The 21,788-nt window shown below is 47.9% G+C and overlaps 4 protein-coding genes across 4 annotated transcripts; 2 read left to right on the forward strand and 2 right to left on the reverse strand.

Moving 5' to 3' along the window:
* Positions 1-642: 642 nt before the first annotated feature.
* Positions 643-2,034, reverse strand: KY384_008030 (uncharacterized protein; the record flags this gene model as incomplete). The annotated part of the gene is made up of 1 exon (XM_044816519.1): positions 643-2,034. One exon carries the CDS (start codon positions 2,032-2,034, stop codon positions 643-645), a length of 1,392 nt encoding a protein of 463 aa, XP_044666569.1.
* A 5,573-nt stretch (positions 2,035-7,607) lies between these two features.
* Positions 7,608-7,964, forward strand: KY384_008031 (uncharacterized protein; the record flags this gene model as incomplete). Its single annotated transcript, XM_044816520.1, has 1 exon — positions 7,608-7,964. The coding sequence occupies one exon, from the start codon at positions 7,608-7,610 to the stop codon at positions 7,962-7,964; it is 357 nt and encodes a 118-aa protein (XP_044666570.1).
* Positions 7,965-16,653: 8,689 nt separating this feature from the next.
* Positions 16,654-18,216, reverse strand: KY384_008032 (uncharacterized protein; the record flags this gene model as incomplete). The annotated part of the gene is made up of 1 exon (XM_044816521.1): positions 16,654-18,216. One exon carries the CDS (start codon positions 18,214-18,216, stop codon positions 16,654-16,656), a length of 1,563 nt encoding a protein of 520 aa, XP_044666571.1.
* A 2,128-nt stretch (positions 18,217-20,344) lies between these two features.
* On the forward strand, positions 20,345-20,728 carry KY384_008033 (uncharacterized protein; the record flags this gene model as incomplete). Its single annotated transcript, XM_044816522.1, has 1 exon — positions 20,345-20,728. One exon carries the CDS (start codon positions 20,345-20,347, stop codon positions 20,726-20,728), a length of 384 nt encoding a protein of 127 aa, XP_044666572.1.
* Between the last annotated feature and the right edge of the window lie 1,060 nt (positions 20,729-21,788).

Genomic DNA, 21,788 nt, shown 5'->3' on the forward strand with positions numbered 1-21,788 from the left:
CCATAGTCTTGGCACTTGCCGCCTTATCGAATCACCCAACCCTCCCCGCCAATGGCATCTAAAGTGTATTGCACCGCGTGTAATGATATCTGGGTTGGATCAAGGGTTGAATCGATCGATCTATTTCGTTGAGGAGGAAAGGCTATCCGTGGAGGGTGATAGAGGATAAAGACAAATGCTGGGATGCAAGCTTGGTAGAGAAGTTGCATATGGCGAGAGGGATAGTCGGAGACGAACGAAATGGTTGGGAACAAGATATACTTCTAGACGATATGTTGTATTGTCAGCTTGCATGCGTTGAAAGCAAGCGAGATCTCCTCACGTTAGGCGAGGCCTGCGACAGCGATTAGGTATCGTGATGCAGCTTTGTCACCGCATTTGGATTCTCACTCTAGGAACTAGATAAATTTTTAGACGCGGTCCTTTGGACAGGGTGCTAGTCGCGTTGCGAAGAAGCAAATTGGCCTCAAGTTGCCCTTCATCAAGCTCAAAAGAATTGGTGGATTTGAGACGCCGCTAGATAGCGGCGACATGCAGAGAGGTATGATGCGGGAGGGAAAGCATGGGACGTCGGCAGGTTTCCAATCTTGACAATGCATTCAACTGTGATCTCTTGTTTGAGATCAACAATTGGTATCGAATTCATGGCGAATGGAAGCCATGCATCCTGCGCAGAGCCGGACTCATGAGTAATGCGGAAGGCAGAGCGAATGTAGCATTTGTAACGGAGAAGTTGAAGGAAAAGCATAGTATATCGGAGAGTATGGTGCTAAAGGGGACCTGGGGAATGTACGAGTGGCAGAGCGTGAAGGTGGTGCAATGTGGGTTGCAAGGCGAGAGGTCATCTTGGACTGCTTTGGTGGGAGCGAGAGTAACGTGACGGGGGGCAGTGGAGCTGGTGTGAAGGTAAGCATCGGCGACGTGATCGAGCGCTGTATTACCTGATAGCTCTAAGCTACCTATCATTGGTGCACCCACGATAAGCCTTCCACCACATTTCTGCCCTCTTCCCCCTTTGCGATCCTGCTCCATGATCCACTGCAGCCACCGACACTTTTGCATATGCTGGCTGAATTCTTCGGCAGAGTACGCTCTCTGCGTCCACCGTTTCGAAAGCTTGCGAGACGCTTTTCTCTTTCCTCGGATTTTGATCAAGCCTTTCGGCTGTGCGCGGCATCCAACGCAGTAAAGACCATCTTGACATTGTGAAGTCGTAACGTTGAGGGTGGGAAAGGTGGTGGACGTGAAACCAAACCAGTCACTGCGAGAGAGTAAGCTTTCGATGTTGATGTGAAGATTGTGGGATGCTGCATTTTCAGTGTCTTCGCGATTGTTGGTCCGTAGAGCTTGAGCCGTGGCGCTGAGGAGTATCTGGTCCGTATCGAGGTGATTGACGCCGTCGTTCTCCAGGATCGCGCGAGCTATGTCACTGGCTTTAAAGGCTTGAAAGGCGCTCACGAGTTTGATTCGTTGTTTTCGGCTGTATCCAGGCGAGATGCCGTACGCTCCAGGGAGACTGAGAAGGGTTGGTAAAGCGCTAAAGTTGGCCTTCGATAAGCTGAAAAGACGAGCTGCGGTAGCCTTTTCGACGACGCGGAATCGAGCACTATGGTCTAGGCAAATGTAGCAGGCTCGAGAACAAGTTGGCAAGAAGAGAAAGCATCCAAAGTCTCCGCAGTTGGTGCATCGATCGTTGAGCAGTGCAGTGTGAAGGTGATTGGCAGAGAAGTAGGGGAGCAGACGCGTTCGAGCCAGCGATTGCAATGTTGGCAGAGCGTATGTCGTGAGTGTTTGGTAAGCTGGGACAGAGTCGACGATGTTACAGCTTGCATTGCTGAGAGAGCGGAGTGTAGTCAATGTTTGAAAGTCGAGGATGGAGAGAATGTCGTGGAGTATCTCTAGTGGAAGCGTTGCTAGTGAGTCCAAAGCAGCATTTGGCGAGGCGTGCACATGTTGTGATGGTTGCATGGACGGCGAATCTATGCGGATCATCGCTTTATCGGCATCCTTCCAGCGGTAGGCATATCGAGACATTGTCGCTATAGCTTGTGAGAGTGAAACAAGAGAAACGCGAAGTTTGCGCGCCGAAGTTTGCCAAGCGGATGACGTCAGCCAAGACCTATCTAGGCTAGCTACTTTCCTCTTAGCGCGCTTTCCTGCAGTTGCCTCATTAGGACAATGCTTCGACTTTCTCTTGTACCACCTTACGATCACCTTACGACTCTAGCATCCCTTTACGACTCCAGAATCCCTTTGCAAGACCAGCCGCACCAGGCCTTTCCGTTCCTTGAGCCACTAAAACCAAATTTCTACCTGCGAGAGACCTCTCTTCCTCTGCTCAACTTACGCAGTGACCGGAATTCAGCAACGTGAGTTCTGCCCAGGTCGTAAAATGTATTAATCACTACTAACAACGGTACAGGCTTACCTACTGCTCTCACTGAGAAACACCATCCATCACATTGATTATGTGTGTCACTAGCTACAAGAAGTATCACCAATGCACCTACACGGGCAGAGGAACGCACGTCTACCTCGCAACCTGGCAATGTGCACGCCAGAAAGAAGCTGGGGTGGGGCAGTTCTGTGAGCCGGAGAACACGCCCCACCACAATAACATCGAAAGTAAGGCCAAGGTGAAGTGCCCTTCTTGTACGGGCGAGTATACGGGGGATGTTAGCCGTTATCGCGAGATTACTGTTCGCGATGTCGAGCATCTGCATCAAGTACTAGAGGCGGACCAGAGACCCGCAATGCTCGACGATAGTGCTACTGATGACGAAAGCATGAGCGAGAATCGTGGTGGGGCGTAATTGAAGGGGGCTAAGCAGTATCCGGCTTGATGTTGCTAATCATTGATGTTCCAAGGCGGGGGGCAATTGAGCGCGGAGTAAGGAGTTCTAGATGGGGAGGTCTCTACTATGGAGCGAGTCAAAGATGATCGACAAAACAGCATTCTCGCTTGCGGTTTTGCTCGACATGGCTTTTACCACCTGCATTTGCTTTGTTAATATCATTATCATGGCTGGGAAGCTATGATCATTCACACAAAATTTCACCTAGCTAAATACAATACGACATTATCCCGCTGTCATTTATCATAATCTCCTCCGTCACCCACCGCCACCACCCTGCGTAGGAAACTGCTCGAACTGGGCCTTTTCCTAATCATCTCTTCGACATCTACTTGAGAGCATTGCTACTGCTAGCACATTGAGGTGGGTCACTGCACGATGCAGATAAGGGCTCGAGGAGGTTGTTAATACACCGTATTGATAGGCCATAGCTCACGAGAGCATTTGGCCACGGGATAGTATGAGAGAACTTCCTCCAGCGTCCTTTCGGGGTATTTCAACGGTTTCGATTGATGAGATTTCCTTCACAATGAATCAAGATGAGAAGTCTTGATATTGATGGCACTGTTCAAGGCATATTATGTCGATGAGGACGACTTAAACCTCTCAATCAAATGTTCCCTAGCTGCGCCGTCCACCTTCCCCTCCTTCATCCCCTCCTTCATCCCCTCCCTCTTCCTCTCCCTTCCTCCCATTCTTCCGTCCTTCTCCCTCATATCACTCTCACGCATCACTATACCCTATCAAACCCCCTACCCGCCCTCCCCCGCCCTATCCTGCTCTGCTACGTCCGCATCCTCTTCTCCCGACTCATCCCACGCCTCCAAATTCTGCGTATGAAAAACCTCTCCTCTTGTTAGCCCGAATGCCTCGTAAAACGATGAGCCCACAAGCATGCGTGAAGAGATGGTGGTCAACAGGCCCGACTGAGGGATCGCAAGGGGCACGTAACGTACAAATACTGGCGTAAGAGAAGTTGGGAGTAAAAAGGGAAGAAATAATTAGGTAGCAAAGGATGAGCGGCATACTATAAGTGACCTTTGAGGATGTTGTGAAGGGTGTTGAGGCTGCTTCGGGATACAGAAGTGAAAGCGAAAGGGGAAAAAAGAGCTATTAGGAGAGTAAAAGCCCAGGGGAGAGGAAAGTAAAGATAGGGCTTTACGGTAGTTTTTAAGGTAGTAGTTAAACACAGGGGTAGAATACTAGAGATAGGGTCTTTAATAAAGGGGAGGCAGGGTTATGTGGAGATTGGGGGGCTAAATCATACCCGTACATCTTAGGTAGACAATGACCAACATCTCCACAATACAGGCTTCAATGCAATGGAGTCTTGCCAAATGATAGCTTAGAGAAGCTCATCTTACTGTCAGAGAGAAGTTTCTGGTACGCAGGAGGGTGGGGGTATGAGAATGAGTAGATTTAGTTTGCTTTCAGTCTAGTTTTCAACGAAGATCGACCGATACCTAGTATCTTTCCATTGGGTATTGTCTTGAATAGGCGCGTAGAGCAGAGCTTTTAGAGAACTTCGCGGCGCATTACACATGACCATCATTAGCACCCCTAGAACAGGACTAATGAAGTGTGTTTGGGACGCTGCACCGGGAAAAGCAAGAGAGCTAACATAGTCTTCGAAACGTTATTATCTTGCTTAGAGAGACTTACCCTTTGCGAAGCTTTTGATTCTTCTATGTCGCGCGATTGCCGCAGCAGTGATCTTATGGGTGTTTGCCGGACTAGGCAAGACGTATATGCACTGTCCTTCCTGCAGAGGTGGATCTTTGTCGCTATGACATTACGACACGATGATGTCTAGTCGCTACTCAATAGGAGCAATAATTGCTTTGTTCAAAATAATCAGCGATTCAACTCCTAGAACTCTGTTAAGCCATGTTCGCTATCAAGATGAAGGTGTGTACCTTGTATACGATATGTTTAAGCGCTACGCGGAATTTGCCTAGGCATCAACAAGGTCGAATAAGATTAAATCGAGGCGAAGATCACAACCGTGCCAATCAGAAGGCATAGTCCAACAACTCGTAAAGGTTCTCGACGATAATGGTTTTAGACTTGTATGCCTTCTCAAGGAGCGACACGCTCCTTAACAGGTAATAAAACAAGTCTCATAAAAGCTACTGATAGAGGACACCGGCCGAAGCGTTTTATACTCATATTCTGGCTTGCCATGACGAAGCTAAGCAATCTTTTTGACCGAACCGGGATCGGCAAGGTCAAAGACGTCGCGATTTGAGGCAAGAAGCCTTTCAAAAACATGTTCATTTGAGAGACTATGTTAATGTATATGCTTGGGTTGAGCCTAGCATCTACCGGTCTAGTTATCAACGCAATAACGCTCACTATAAAGGACGGTTTATTAAAGGCGCCTTGGAGCGCGACGCGAGGGCAATCAATTATCTTAGCTTTATCATAGAAGCAGCATTCTAGCTTAAAATTGTTGGAGTCCCTAGCGTTTGAACATAGCAGTAAATATATGCTCTGTTTTTTGGAAGGCTTGCATTACGTTGGATATAACTCTTGCTTACAATTGCTGCCTTATCTATATTTGGATATATCTAAGGACAAACGTGCTAAGGGCTAATGTGAAGCAGATAGCCTCTAAGGTTTGGTTCCTCAACGCTAGCCTTTGTCGTTGGCTGCGTTTTTCTGCTATCGATGTCGCAGGTCAATTGTTATATGCCTCGCCAAGTCTCTAGCCTCTTGTTCAAACGTGGCTTCTTCAGGTGTTACTAAAAATCCATTAATAGCACCTTTAGGCTTAGAGGAGAAGTCGACTAATGAGGGACCCCATTCATCAACGTAGTCGCTTGACGGTATTCAAACCATTCCTCAAACTCAGTAAAGAGGTTGTTCAAGCGTCCATTGACTTCACGACTGAGACTGCTTATCGCTTGGCGGTACTAATGACGAGAAACGCTAAGGAGATCGTTTAGGCACGCTCGAATCCCATCGTCGACGTCATTGATTGCTTGAGCGTACTTGCTACGTAGAAGGCCATTCTTTTCCATCTAGCATTGAATCTGGAGGCGCATTTCCTTAGGGAGCATCACGGTCAGCGAGACCTAGAGAAACGCTGTTCCAAAGTATGTAAGTGTAGTGAGCGTCTTGAATCCGATCTCAAGAATGAAACCGATGGCCAAGATTACTGCCACAACCAAGCCTAAAGAGGCCGCTACAAAGGCCCACATTATGGTGAAAGTGAAGGCGAAAAGGATATAGATTTTGAAGAAGATCAGTGAACCATCTCACTAGCGGAGGTGATCCAACCAGCAGGGGTTGTGGTTGAGGATCGCTAAAGGTAAGCCTATCACGAAAGGCAATACTATTGTGATCAGCGCCGGAAACACAAGTGATTGGCGGTCCGCCATGATGTCGTTTCCGCGTCAGGACGGCTTTGGTATCTATGATAAGGGGTTCTAATAGCCTGAGTCTGCTGCGCTTGGGGTGCTCGGCTTCGTGCTTAGGAAAGAGAAGAATGAGAGTATGATGTTGCTCAAAATCTCTAATTTAAGGTGAAGAAGATGCTTTTATATTATTTCCTCGAGCAATATCGCCGCAGATTATGTAGGCGGGTTGAAAGGAATGATTCGCAGAAAATGAAAACATTTAGGCAAAGCCAACAATACAACGTAGCTTCTTAATTCCCGTGGGATATTTAGACTGTGTGCTGCCTGACATTACAATCAACGACTTGATTCGTGCTGGGTCTGGAGGACAAGGAGTCGCTCTGAAAGATATCTAGCATTAACGATGCCTAAGACACAATGATCGTTGTTGTCTCCTTTCCATAGATTCCAAACAAGCGCTTTGTCGTCATGCTGGTTCCGACGAAGTGGTCAGTCCACTCGACGGCAGGATTAATGTCCCCTTTGTTAGGATTTGAAGACTATCTAGAGACGAAGATGAAGCGATCTTTATTGCAAAATAAGGAGCGGGAGATGAAGATCAAGCGAATGGAGCAGCGTATCGAAGAAGTGGAGCAATGGGTACACGATCTCGCCGTGATCCTCTGTTCTTAAGTGGGGCTACAAGAGTTCTGATCCGTTAGGCTAGTCCTAACTATATAGAATAGTGCCCATTATCCTTGTGCTTAGATACCTAGTAAAGGAAATGTTACCGCTCTACAAAGAGACGTAGACAACAAGTCTACTTATAAGCATATCTAATTATTGAAGGTCTAGTGAAATAAATACTCCTATATTAGTATAAAGTTATTTGTTGTTGTTAACATGATTTTCATGTATCTTAATCAGATACGCATTGGACCTCGTACTCTTCTAGCTAGTTCTCTCTCTAGCCTACGAAGCCTTGCTTGTGCACAAAATAAGCGGCCTCGCTTAGGGATGAGACTAGTGCGAGACTAGTTAATAATCAATAACTAGGAAGCCCTAGACCAATGGGCCCCTATTCCGTCCATCACAGTTATTGGGGCGCAGTAGCTCCCTGCAGACTCCGCCACGACGCTAAACTCAACAGAAGATTAGGGGTCACGTAGCGGCGGCACCGGTCATTTGTTCAACCAATAACGTGTGGGATTTCAAGCCATTCAACGAGAAGGGGAAATGCTGACAGCCCTCACTCACATGTCCCCCTATTCTAGTCTAGCCTGGACCTGGCCCTTTCTTTCCCCGCATACGCTTACAACATAAGGACCGTGACGTTGCCCTGATTTGCGTTTCCCCTCTTCCTTTTCCTTTTCCACACTATTCAACGACGCACCCTCACCATCCCGCAACGATGCGCAACCTCCAACTCACGCTCCTCGCTCTCCTCCCCGCCGCTCTCGCCAAAACGATCGACATCGACGTCGGATCCGGGGGCTTGAACTTCGCCCCCGACACCGTGACCGCCGCCAAAGGCGACGTGCTCGCCTTCCACTTCTACCCGCCCGAACACAACGTCGCGCAGAGCACATTCGACAAACCGTGCGTGCCTAGCGCCGGCGGCATCTTCTCCGGCACCGTGGAAGTCAAGGGGACAGAGAGCGACCAGACCTTCAATGTCGTGGTTAACGATACTAATCCGATCTGGTTGTATTGTGGCTACGAGGGCCATTGTAATAGGGGTATGGCTATGGTTGTGAATGCGCCGTGAGTCCCCCCCCCTAAGCCCGCCCGCTCGCTCCCCCGCCGCCTTTGCCGGAATATATCATATAATGTATTGATGGGGTGGTATGCAGCGGCAATCAGAAACTCGACGATTACAAACAAGCGGCTATGAGTGCGGCCACGCAGTCCCCCGCGGCGGTCGCCGGCGGGGTATTTGTAGCTGCGAGCGAGGCAAAGGAGATGTCTTCGAGTATGAGTATGAGTATGAGTATGAGTATGAGTATGAGTATGTCGGATATGTCGATGGCGTCGGGCATGTCGATGGCGTCGTCGACGGGCATGCCTACGTCGAGCATGAATGCCGATGCGAGCGCGACCTCGGCTGCGGCTCCTGCTGGCAGCAGCGGCGCGTCGAGTGCGGCTGATGAGGCGTTGAAAGGACGAGGTGTTGGCTGGTTGGCTGCATTAGGGTTGGTGGGAGGTATGATTGGGGGAATTGTTTGAGTGGGGATGGAACTTTCCAAGTGAAAGGCGACGCTTGGATCACGTGGGGCGTCCTGAGCGAAGCGCTTGGCGGGCTGAAGTTCGCAAAGGGGGAGTATTGGTGGAGGAGGGAGTGTACGTTCGTTGTTCAGGTTGATGGGGTCGATGTTGGGATGGGCTGTGTGGGACTCGGGTGTAAGGTGGATAGTGGTTTGATGGATAGGAGCTGGGAGGGAATGGGCGAGGCAGAGGGAGGAGAATCGGGGCGAGGGAGTGCAGTGGACAGAGTCTTGGATGGCTTCAGGCTTTTGGACGATTGAATTCTACTGTAATGGTTCTCACCGAGCGATGCTACACATGTCTTAACTAGCCTTACTCCTTGACCTGCACGGCAGTCTTTGCATCCCAGTCGCTACTCAACACTCGTGCTATTGACCGTCTTTCCTGCATTTGATAGTCGAACACTCCCCGTCGCCATCATCTCCTCACTATCTCTGTCCTATACCGTGAAATCGACTCCGGGACTTGATACCGCTAAATCGTATCCGTAAACACTTTGAGCACGTGCAACCAGTCGTCGTAATCAATTCCCCGCTGCGCTGGAGTCATGGTCATCTCCAGATCCCTATAAGAGCTTACATGCCGATAGTCAGCAGGATACTCCCGGAAATAAATGGATTCTCCCGAATATGGTCGTTTATCCTTGGCCGAGTTATTGAGTTTCGATACTATGTCGTATAAAGCCTCCCAAAGCGCTTGCAAAAGACGATCTGGTGCGAGTAATGCGCCGTAGTTAGAGAGTATGAAATAGTCTCCGTGCCTCCCGAATTCGGTTTTGTACTGACGTGGTAGTGGGAGCTTATTCGATGTTTCAACGCTGTTGCTTGGTGATATTACGTCGCGTGCCACAAGGCCACCATTGGCTTGACGACTTTTAGGCGAAAGCGATGCGATTGTAGTATTCACGTTCTGCGAGTCTGTCGCGTAGCTAAGACTACTAAAGCCTATATAATCGGCCTTGGGCTCATGCCCCAGAGGCGCGTCCTAAAGACGGAATGACAATTCCCGCATCACATATTCGTTTCCCACCTTCGCCAGGTTTTCCAGAAAGTGGCGGAACTCTGAGAATTCGATGTCTATTGGGCCGCGCTCCAGAACGAATTTCAGGCCACTGCTGCTCGTATGGTTCTAGTCCTGGTTTAGAGATCGGTCGTCAATGAGAGGTCCATGACCAGGAGGATGAAGGTGTGCTGATTCGACTAGCTTGTCCATCAGCCAGCATGAAGCGTCGAAGAGCGCCTCGAAGACGTGCTCATTCGCTATTTCCCTTGTGTATTTCGATAGGGTGAAGTGGTCGACATCTATAGAGGGATTGTTTTGAGCGCTGTATGGATCTGGCAGTGGGAGCCTATTCGATATATGGGAAGAATCGGTAGAAGAGCGCGATACGAGTGGGGCAACCAGCCCTTGAGTGCTGTTTCCCACCTTGCTAATGCCACCATTTCGGTAACTCATACTGCCGCGTGCCATCTCAAATACTACTTCTTCAGATGCCGATGGTGTATCCCAGCACATGAAGTTAAACTCTGGGAGGTCATAAACTGCTCCCATCTATGCGAATAACCGAAGCAAGGATCAATTCCCTATAGTCCATTGTTCGCGGGCCAAGTGTCAGATCAAATGTCAAATCATAAGTTGTTAGGGAGAACCCGTGTGGTAATTTGCGCCGGTCGATCTCCTCATCTGGCCGCGAGGGATGCCGCTTAACAGATTCGGTGAGAGTGTCGAGTAACCAACTCGAGGCGTCCAGAAGAGCGAGAAAGAAGTTATCAGGCTGTACATGCTGGTTGTAATTGGTGAAATGGAAGTGGTCGACGGCGGCGTCCTCGGTTAGATAATGTCGGTAGTCTACTGGTAGCGGCTGATGTCGATTTGGAGGGCTATGCACGGTGATGAGAGTTAGTCCTGACTTTCGTAGCTGAGTAAAAACACTAAGAGATCTGTTGAATACATGGAGCTTATGGTTAGTGACTGAATATGCTGATTTGGCGAAGCGCGTGGTGGCTGCCTACTGGCCAGGACGAGTGCGCGTGCTTCAGCAAAAGAAAAATAACGAGCAAACAGAAGCGACTTGATCAAGAAAGCTGATGATGAATGCCCCTGCAACATTTTACTTGCTGGACAAAGTTATACTTTACTGAATACTGCTAATTAGGCTTTGTTGTACCTCTGCAGACCAACATTATGCCTTGACATACATATATGAGTACGGATACGTATTTGAGTTTGCAGGTGTTTTCAATTGTGAGTGAGACTATACACAGCTCAGCCACCTTTGGCTCGAGAAAGGGTCTTGCGCAAAGGGCGCTTCTTTTATTTGTCTCCCGCGTCTCTTTCTAAAGTTAAGACATTGACGATTTGTGAATTCTGATTAGAAATTCGACAAAATTTTATCTTAGACCAAGGTTTTCTGGCCGAAATTGTGCTCTTAAGGCAGCCTTTAACGTATGCACTGAGTAATGCCACTTGCACTTCGTGTCAAATGCTAAATCTGGAAAAGAAGTATCGTCAATCATGAGCCCATCTTTCCAACAAAGTCTCACTCAGATATGATTCTCTACACTGGCTCTATTGGACACTATCAACTCCCTACGATCCTCCCTCCGTCATTCCTCCGTGTGATCAAGCAGGGGAAATACTGATAGCGGGCGCGACATGCATTCAAAGTCATCCGTCGAACATTGTGCCCCTATTGCAAGCTCGTTGTTTTCCTTTAAGCCACCAACACACTCCGGGTCCAACAAAGTCCTTTGCATATCCGTTATATATAGGGAACCGGTCGCAGCAGCAAGATTTGGGATATGAAGCTAGAGTAACATTCGTGAATGGTGGTCTAAGGGCTGAGATTGACTAGATCACAGGGAGTGTTGCCTTGGCTTGCTGCAATCTTGGTGACCTACCTGCAGCTGTCAAATGACAGCTGAGTTGGCGATGCTGCGAGGCTGGTCTATGAACGAAGGAGTTAGGGCGTCACCATAGAAGAGTATGTAGAGTCGCATGGTCTGTCCCCCTCTTCTTCAGAATTCCTATGCTTATCTTGTGTATCTGATGCCACTCGCTGAGCCATCTTTGCCAATGCCCCCTAATAGCTGTCATCATGTATAGAGTTTGATTAACATGCTCAGCACCGCCATTTCGTCCAAGTGGACTATGAGTAGCACACATGGTTGGGCATAATTATTACAGACTTTGCTTAGCTTCGGCTTATAAGTAATTGAAAGCATTGACCGTGTCCCGGTCATAAATCCACTTAGGTAAAGTGTCCGCCGAGTTAATTATCTTAGAAGTAATTTTCTCACTGTTTCAAGCTAAGAGAGCGAACAAGACGGCCGCAGTGTTGCTTGTTTTCCTCGAGGATCGATAGCTCCATAAACCACGGCTGTAAAGACCCATTTTTTTCGATCTACATGCATCCAGGATCGACATCGCGCTGATTCTCCAACACAAAGACCCATTCTGGCCACTTGAGAATTTGTAAAACCCCTTCAAAGCCTAATGCATTGACTGTGCCGCCCTTACAATTACTTCCCATTGGTGAACGAAAGATCCCCGCTCTCGTCCTTTGTTTTAAACGCGGCCGAGGTTGAAAGCGGTGTAAGTAGAATAGACCGTAGATAGTACGTTGAATTAGCATTTTCTTATAGGGAATATGGTTAGCATCCGAGTTTTATACGACCGGACCAATCGATGGCCATACATTGTGCTTACTCTAGCGGGTCTTACGGGTACAATCATAGATCGATCAGTAATAAGTCTCTGCTGAAGGGACGGAACCCCACACTTTCGACATTATGTCTATACTAGTGCTGAGAATGCGAGGAACCTTATCAATAGCTATGCCGCGTCCCTCTTTATTTGGCCCAAATCGGAGAATATCAAGCCTTGGGCGTTCGGATACATCTCGTACATTCTGCTCTCTCAAGGATCTGAGCGAAAGAGTCTGGAAATAAGTCGTGTCATTCGTCAGCTAACTAGTCTCTGAAAGAAAGATGCGGGGAAGCAATAGTCGAGGACATGTATGGGCCTAGAAGCTTGCTGAGAGCGTATTCGATATAAAGACCACTTGAATCCCCGTGGGGAAGCTGCATAATTCTCCACCATCTGCAGATTCAAGGACTTGTTTCCCCACAGACTCTTCACACATAGTCACATCAAAATGTTGTTCAAGGTTCCCCTCCTCGGCCTGCTTATTGCTGGATGCGCGCTCGCAGCTCCAACTGCACAAGGTCTTAAAAAGCGTACGACGGGTCACGCTGGGTTTTACACGCCAGGTGGTTCTAAAGGCGCTTGTGGGACAGCAATTAATAACAGTACGTTTCACTAGCCCCTCAGCTGCCTGTGTATAAGTGATAAGATGCCGCATCGCGGACGACCTGGCCGTTGCGTTGCCAACTGGTGCTCTTCAAGGCGCGTGTGGAAAGAAAGTCAAAGTCACAAATGGTAGCAAAAGTATCGTGGTCACCGTCAAGGATCTCTGCGCCACATGTCCCTCTACTGATATTGACTTGACGCCGGGAGCGTTCAGTGCGGTTGGTGGGACTATGGCTCAAGGGAGTATCGTTGTGAACTGGTAGGGAATTTTGGTTCTTGAAATCGTTGTGCATTGGACTCACAAAGCTGTAGGGTCATACAGTAGATAGTCAAGACGGCTCCGCTCCAAGATTCTGGAAAGAGACATAGGGCGCGGAATGGGCTGAAGGTCTAGTGAGTGACAAGTTCGATTGGTTATAAGATTGTCACGAAGCCGTGAAGATTGCCTCCCTGTATAGATCGACCTACTCGTCGCATATGATAACCCGGTTATGGCTTTCTATTCAGGCGTCGACGAAAATCTCCCCCGCTTGTAGTATGACATCGCAGAGCCAATCTTTCCTATCCCAAAAAATCTTTGTGTCGGTTGTCATTCTCGTCACTAGCCTTCGTATTTATCGTTCTTGGCCCTCGCTATCTATGACATCGACAGGTAGCGCAGACTCTTTGCATTACTATAGACACTCTGGACTAATACTTTCCACTTGCGCAATCTTCCCCGCCATATGCTAGGCTTTCAGGTCCGTTTACTAAGGAAGTCTCCACCTTTGTATTAAGATATATCTCATTGGTTTACTAGGAAATAAATCCCCGAGGATTTTATCCAAGCCTGCAGCTAGCCGAAGGTGCAAGGCGTCTTCGAAGAACAATCTAATCTCTAAACGGCATATATAATCTTACTTGCAAAGGAGGGTTTCCATGTTCTCGCTACTCAAGAGGCGTGCATTAAAGAAATTGATCGCAAGCGCATCGAATGGTTCGCAATGCGTGATAGCGTAGAATCCAGCGAGGTCGCAGGAGTCTTGTATACGTCCGCGTAATCGGGGTAGTGTGAGCACTTGAAGTCCGCCTAAGCGATCTCACTGCCACGGCTTTGGACCGGTCGCTTCTAGTCGAAGTCTCGCCGCAGGCTGCTCGGGGCGCAAGATCCCACGGATTGTATAAGCGCGAAATACAAAATTTGATAAGAGCGTGAAGCTTTTGAGAGAGAACGCCGACACTCATCTTACTCGACTAGACAAGCTTCTATTCCGCCTACAATAATAGCTGTCCCTGCTAAAAGTGTGATTATATTTATTAACAAAGTACGCGGTAATATTATGCTGCTTGAGGTACGCAATTAAAGCCGCCTATCTACAGAGGTGAATCTCAATATACGGCTGTGAAGTTGTTGTTGTCGTCTTTCAAGGTCATAAAGGGAAACAGCAAGAGGACTCCGACAATTTACTAGAGACGCTATGATCGGAGCTCTGCTCAAGGCAATGCTAAGTAATCGCTCCTATATCCTCATTAGGCAAAGGCACCTGTTTGTGTATTGCTGCAATCCAACTCGCTTTGTCGCGAGCTCGCCGAGTGCCCTTAGATCGGCCAGGGATCAATGGACCAAGCGTAGGCAGATATACTGCCATAATCAAATTGCACAGCTCAATCGCACCCCAGATCACTGCATTGATTATGAGATCTTTGGATGTTATTAATATCGAACAGAAGATGCTAGGAACTACGTACTTCCAAAACTCGTCGCAGTGCCCCCAAAAGTGCGTAGTTGAATACAGAAATCAGACTAGCCTCTACGTCAATAGCGACTGCAACAACATTAGTCGTATAGCTCCTAGTGCAGATTCTTTGCGTCCATGCTGGACTCTTCGCTTTCATATAGCCTCAACTAGGTTTACCAGGGTTAGGTTCTGCTTCCCCGGTATGAGTTCGCAGCAAATGAACATGAAAAGTGCGCTACGAGCTCATCTTTATAATCCTAGTAAACTATATAAATATTCTCTAGCGCTTTAACGTTCTTGCTTTGTTTCTTCTCGCCATCATTTGAGATCTTGGCGGTCTGCTTAGAGCTCTCGCTGGCTTTGTTTAAACTATCTCCAGAATTAGGCTCGTGTAAAGAGTTTATCGCAATGAATGTATCCATGACTTCATCTAATAGTTGTAATCTGGATCTACGATCTTCTATAAGCCTCTAAAGGATATCTCCCGCTGTCATGAAGTGCCTCCGACGAGCAATTTTTTCACTCTATTTATTGAGGTGAAAGGTAGGAATACCGACCAATGCTGCGGTCTTAATAAATCCAGAACGATGCCCAATAACGCAGATTTTCGGAGCATATCGATTATATAGTTCCACCCAGACCGCTAAATTTTTAACTTGGACAGGGATATGGTCGAAGTTGAAATCATAGTATTTCGTCTAAAGTCTCTCGCTTTCTTGATTATTGCATCTAGGATCTTCCTTGTCGCACCCCCACATTCGAGAAGAGAAACGAGACCCATAGAGATCTAATGTGAGATTTTATCATTATGCTTGTATGTGATCTGCCTCGAGTTCGGTAAGTACTAATCTGATGATCTATGTAAGCTTCTACTATTTTTTTGAAGTCTTGCTCTAGAGAATAGTAAAGGTCTCTATAGAGTATGACAAGTGAGAATCGCTGCTCATGTCTTTCTTTTGGGGCGTAGTTAGCGTTCGCTATAGGAGGAACATTGGTCTTTAGATTCTCCTTATCTATTATAAGTCCGATATCGGTCCTAGGGGGTAAGCCAGATATATATTACTGTAGATCTGTTGACTTCGCTTTCGTCTACAAAATTTAGCTAACTAAATAATTTAAATTGCTTTGGGCTTTTCCTTGCCTCTCGCTGTTCGCTCTCGATTTCTACTTTTACTAAACATAGTCGACTAGTCAAACAAAGGTACCAATTCAGCCAGTATTTCACTGCATAAAATAGTCGAAAGTAATACTCGTCCAAGTCCACAACTATGTCTCCTATTCCGTGAATGTATTTCTTCTACTCAAGCTCGAGTGACGCTCTAGTGAAGCTAAAAAGACCGTCCTGAGTAGAACGTAGAACCTCTTCTTAAGTCTTAATGTCTTTGCGGTTATGTGTTGAAGGCAGCATAAATGATCTAAGTTGTACTTTCTTTCCCGTCAACAGTTGTTTCGCTATAAGTGCTAAATCTCTTCGTGTGAGAGTTGGAATCCGCATGCTCGTATCCTATGTCGTATCACCTCAAGAGGTCTCCAATTCCGTCTGTTGCATTATGTTTTAAGACAATGTAATGGTTATGTTTAGTAGAGTGCTGGAGAAGGAGACCGTATATGAGCACATGATAGGTCTTTCCAAAATCATTACGCTCGAGTCTGACTAAAATGCTCCAAGGGTTATCCTGATCGGCTAGGAACTCTAGAGCTAGAGATTTAGGCTTCTCTTTTCGTCACTGCCAGCTGCCACCTCCTTTACATTCCGCCCTTCAATTTATCATTCCAACGTATTCATGAAAAGAGTTGGAAAGTAAGTAGAAGCTAATACTACTACTTTTTCCAGCGAACTTGAATGCAAAATAGGAGTCAATTAATGAGGATAACTAGGATTTCTAAATAAGACCAGATATTTATGACGGAGTACCTAGCCCAGTCACTCTAGGATCACTCCCTGCTGTGTTCTCGTCACCATATCATCTTAGGCTTTATCTCTTGCTCGGAGTAGTCCAGATCGGCTAGGAGACTTTGTTGGACTTGCACACGCATCGAGGGTGGTAGAAGAGAGAGGAGGTAGATTCGAAAACAAGCATCCTCTTAAACTAACATCTTTTCAAGTACAGACAACCCCCTAGCCATTTCCCTCTGCTTTATCTCTCAACATTACTAGATATGCTAGCAACGTGACCTTAGATTATACCCTTTAGTTGGGGCAGCGTTCGCGGGCGTTTCATCACGCCTTGGTCTGCCTCTTCTTTTAGGTTTCGACTCTGTCAGCCCTTCAGTAGCTATGATTTTTGCCTGTTCGGGTTCAATAACTCTTGTGTACTCGGCAATGGGCTCAACACTAGCATCCATTTGGGCTCTGATATTTTTAGCTCTGGTAGCAGTTCTGACTTCGGCATGCGTTGGTATCTTAGTGGAATCAGGTACTGCCGCCCTCTCTGATGCCCAAGGTCGATCAATGAAAGGCCAGTTTATTCTTAATAGTCTCCTCTCAAGACGGTGTAGGCAATACACAATCACCAAAAGCCCGATCCATTTGAAAGCCCTTGTGATATAGCATGCGAGCCTATAATGGGGTAGAAGAATCTCACTGAGTTCAAGAATCCTGATCATGGTCAATTCAGAAACGTGGTCATCTTTGGCCCGGAAATGTTCGACTTGCGTAGCCGCCTTCTCACGCACAACGGCCCAAGCAGCTGCTCTGTCGCAATCTGAGATAGAGCCGTTAATAAGGGAGCCGTTAGAAAGGAGGCCGAAGGCAACCGCGCTCACAATCTGTGCTTCTGACTCGTTGCGTGCATGAAAGTTAAGAATGTCAGCGAGTACTAACGTTTGTACCTCAGAACATTTCCCTTCAAGGATTCCGGTTTGCAGAGAGGTCGTTCCAAGTGACTCTGTGTCTAATACTTTTCGTGCCACCTTGGTGATTGCTTCCAGTGCTCTCACCCAAGAAGTCCCGTGGCCATACCCTAATTCGGATCTCTGACGAAAAGCGAATATTTTGGGGGTTTCCCTGAGTCCAACGATTGCACACGTCGAGCAGCCGTAAACGTTGAAATATGCATGGACCATCTCATGCAACACTGTTCCTAAGGTTTTCGTGAACCGCGCCTTTGACCAGATGATCCGTCCATCGCTCTCTTGAGATTTGGGGAGGCTAATACCAATAGTATCGAAGCGATTAGGGTTGAGTTGACGATCCAAATCCTCTGGCACGTCCTTGCGAGTCAGATAAGGAGACAGCGTTCTTCCAAGATGTTCGTTCGAATAGGCTTCCCAGCCAAGATCTACCTTGGACCCTAACGACGAGCCAAAGAAGAGATGGTCAAATGCTTCAAAGGCGCAAGTCAAAACACTTCGATGTTTTGACGCATCCAAGAGAGTGTCATAAGGAGGGAAAATGCAGGTATGCCATTTGTCCAGTCCATCTTGTTGAGCGACCGTCAAATTATAATCCTCGGAATTTGGTACGTGGACCGGAAGATTAGCTATCAAAAGATCTGCTAGAGCTCCAGCTGAATAGCCACTGTCGTGAGCACGTTTCTTCGGTACGAGACACTGACCGAACGGTGGGATGATTCCATTCTGGGCTGGGCAAAAAGGATTCAAAGACTTTGAAGAGGGTATATCGCGATGTGGACCATTAAAGATTGAATGATGATGTACCGTGTGACCTAGACTTGTCAGACTGGAAAGCGAGGAACAGAGCGAGCTAAGAACGCTGAGAAGCATTATGCCGAAAACTTTCTGTTCGATAGGTTTCAAAGCTTTGAGTCCAAGGCTTGGGACTTCGACAGAATGTAGATTTGCTTTTCAGCAAGAAGTTGTTGAGGCGGAGGTTGGTCGGCAAAGCAGCTAATATACACAATAGCTCGAAATCAGATGCCTACTGTTGCAAACCCAGGGCCAGATACATACCTATTTTTAGAGGTCAACAAAGGATCGCTTGTATAAAATAGTCACTTGTTGACCGTGGACATGCTTTGTCCCCAAAATGTTGACTTGACTCTGGACAAAGAAAGGATATCAAAGACTCTTTGACAATGTCAAAATTGGCACTCGAGACCTTAAAGAATGAATTGAACTTTGCGGAGGATATTGTGAAGGGGCAGGGTCAACAGATAAGAATAGGTTCAAGTCGTATATCGAAGTCATCATGCGCCTCAAGCACATACTTATAGCAGAGCTGTTCGCAAGAGATTCCAAGGCTCATCGCGCGGTAGGTAGGACCTGTTGGCCTAATTGCAAAGAACGCGCTCGTACTTGATCAACACGGTGGCAAATGAACGCGTCTATCGCGATCTGTGAAGTTAACCGTACAACGCGATAGACTGCATGATTATAAGCCCTAAAAGATGAAATATCCTTAACATTTCGTACGATCTCTATGTCGACAGGACAGCCGGTCTTGGGAAAGAACACAAGAACGGGCAATCTAGGTTGGCTCCATCGAAGCTCGATCTCACGGTAAAGCATCAGAGTCCACATGCGGGCATCGACGATTTGTGCCCCTAGACCTTGGCCAGCGGCACAACATGTAAACGGTGTGGAGAGCTGAGGCAATACAGAATCGATGTGATCGTCAGGTCTCTGTACGCCCCGTCGTAGGTGCGCTTGCCAATAACATTTCGCTTGCGAAGGAAGCATTGACTGCTCGCGTAGGTGTTTCGATGTGCGCACAGCTCGCATACAGCAGCAAGTCAGAGCTCCAATCCAATATTGTGGCTTTCGTCCAAGCTAATCTTGCAGCGTACTTATCCACATTTGTTCTCCTGTCCACAAGCGTGATTGCATACTCTCTCAGCACAACTGACGCTCGAACCGCGAGCAAGCGAACAGGTAAGTTCACGCATATAAAAATCTTCCTTTACTGTTTAAATAATCATTGAATAAAAAGCAGCCCCAAACACAACCCAACCATGGATGACGAAGAGCGTACCTAAAGCTAATTCTGACCCTGGCGATTACTGTCACTACCTTCCGCGTCACCCTTGATAGTGTAGTCTTCACAGCGGATCTAACCCTCCATTCTTCAAACTACTGACGACAAGACAATGTTTACCACCACCCCTTCCGCACAGAACAAAGAAATGCAGAGAAAGCAGCATAACTGTCCCACCTCTGCTAGACCCGCTATTACTAAGCCCGCCGAAACTCCCTTATCTATTCCATCGTGCTTACCCTCCCTCTATCCTTCCCCTCCTCTAATTCTCCTACCTCGACAGACGAAAAGAAAGAATACAAAATCTACCTTGAAAACCCAATCATATCCTCCACCGAGCTCGAAAGACTATCACGCACTCTTTTCTCCCTGATCCTAGAAGATGCACAGCCGTTCCTGAATAGGGATTGTATGATCTACCCTGGCATGGGCGGAAACAAGACCATAGAGTTTTTAAAGAAGGTTTGGGGCGTGTGGTATCCGCATCGTGCCTTTCCGCCTCCTTTCCCTGTTGGTAGCGGAAAGGACGGAGAAGGGGGAGAAGCGAGGTTAGCAGGAGGGGATGGGGGAGGGCAGGAGGAGGAGGAAAGGGTGCTGGGAGGCTGGTTCGCAAAATACGTCATGCTCTCCCCCCCCACCTCCTCTTCCTCCTCTTCCACCTCACAGACACATGAAGAAGGAAATCAGAAGGATTGGGTGCCGGAGCTAGTACATTTCCACACACGCCTGTGCGAGCAGTTGAAGTCGCTGATGCTTGCTGGACGAGACGGCGCAGAGACCACGAACAACGTTCACGACATTGCGAACGCGGACGGAGGATAAGGATATCGGGAGGCGGGGATCAGCGTACAGATAAACGGCTTGAATACGCGCGAGAGCCCTAAAGGCACACTCGGCCGTTTTCACCTCCGCCGCACGATGCCGGACGTGTTTCTAGTCCTACAAACCTCCTCTAATGGTAGGGGTAGCGGCGGGGGTGGAGTGGGAGGTGGAGAAGGAGGAGGAGGTGCGGGTGGTGGTCAAGGAAGAAATGTTCGTGGGAACAAGTGGGAGGATGGCGTGATCGTTGTAGCGAGGAAAGAGTTCGCGGAGCGGTATATGGGTGCTTGGGAGTGGCGAACGGTGGAGGGAGGTGCAGGAGATGGTGCCGGCGGGAGGGGTGAGGAGGTTGGCATAAAGGGGGAGGCGGGGAAACCGGAAGAGGTGGAAGACATTGGGGGAAAAGGGTGGATGGAGGGAGTTGCGGAGACGGGGTGGATAGTATCAAAGATGGGGCTGGAGGACGCGATGATGGGGGTATGATCACGCAGGATGTGAGGAGGATAAAGAGGAGGATTGAAAAAGGTGGGTTTTAGGATAGAAAATTTGGGGAGGGGAGGCAGAAGTAGGGTGGAGTTTGGGGGAAGGAAAAAGGCGCAGATGTGTAAAGTATTGTAGCCATAGATATAGATATAGATCACTTTAAGTCATTAACGCTGCGTCATTCATAGGCAGCATCATCCTATGCTTTCATCCCATACCCTTCTTCACATCTCCGCCCCAAACAAGCGGTCTCCTCTCCCCCTCCTCCTCAACAACCTTCCTACCGTCTATGTTCGGACTAGGAACCCACCCCCTTATCCACCCCCTAATAGCCTTCTACCTGCCCTTCCCCTCCTCCTGCACAACCACAACATCCTTCTCTTAATACACAAGAAACTACACCCTTATAGTCGCATCCAGCGCCAACACCCCCGCCGCCCTTAGGGAAAACGACCTTTCACTGACTCGCGAGGAAGTCTTAGGGAGCTGAGAGTGCCTTTGCGGGCATAGCAGCATTAGGAAGTGACACTTCTAAGTCCAACAAGCGACTATCGGTATGGAGCTTGTTCAGGCGTCGACGATAGCGAAAAGGTATAATAACCCCCCACTAGCATCGCTCTCAGCCCGCTGCTCTTCCCATGATTCCTCGCAGCATTCTAGTTTTGGCGTCGCCCCCTCGCTTTCAATTTTCCTCGCAAGTCTTCCATGCTTTCAATTCCTGCCCCAGGCCCTACCACAACCCCTATTCTTAGCTTCCCCTTCTCAGCCTCTTTATTCTATTCTATCCCATTCTGTCCTCTCCATTTCCTCCAGATCCTTCTGTCTCCCCTTTCCCTTTTCTCACTCCCGACTCACAGCCCTTTATACCACCTACTCCTTTGCCCCTCCCCTTTTCCCCTGCTTTTATCCCTCCCCTCCTTCCAATCCTATCAGACTCCACCCTCCGTCCCAGAATCTCAGTGAGCAACTCTTCGTAATGAGAAAGGACTCCCTTGCGAGACTTGCCACCTGATCTTTATACAAATCTCACCCACATCTGCTCCAGCGTCGCAAACTCATA

Source organism: Bacidia gigantensis (assembly GCF_019456465.1).
Source record: "Bacidia gigantensis strain McMullin 20006 chromosome Unknown contig_283, whole genome shotgun sequence".
Classification (NCBI taxonomy): Eukaryota; Fungi; Ascomycota; class Lecanoromycetes; order Lecanorales; family Ramalinaceae; genus Bacidia; species Bacidia gigantensis.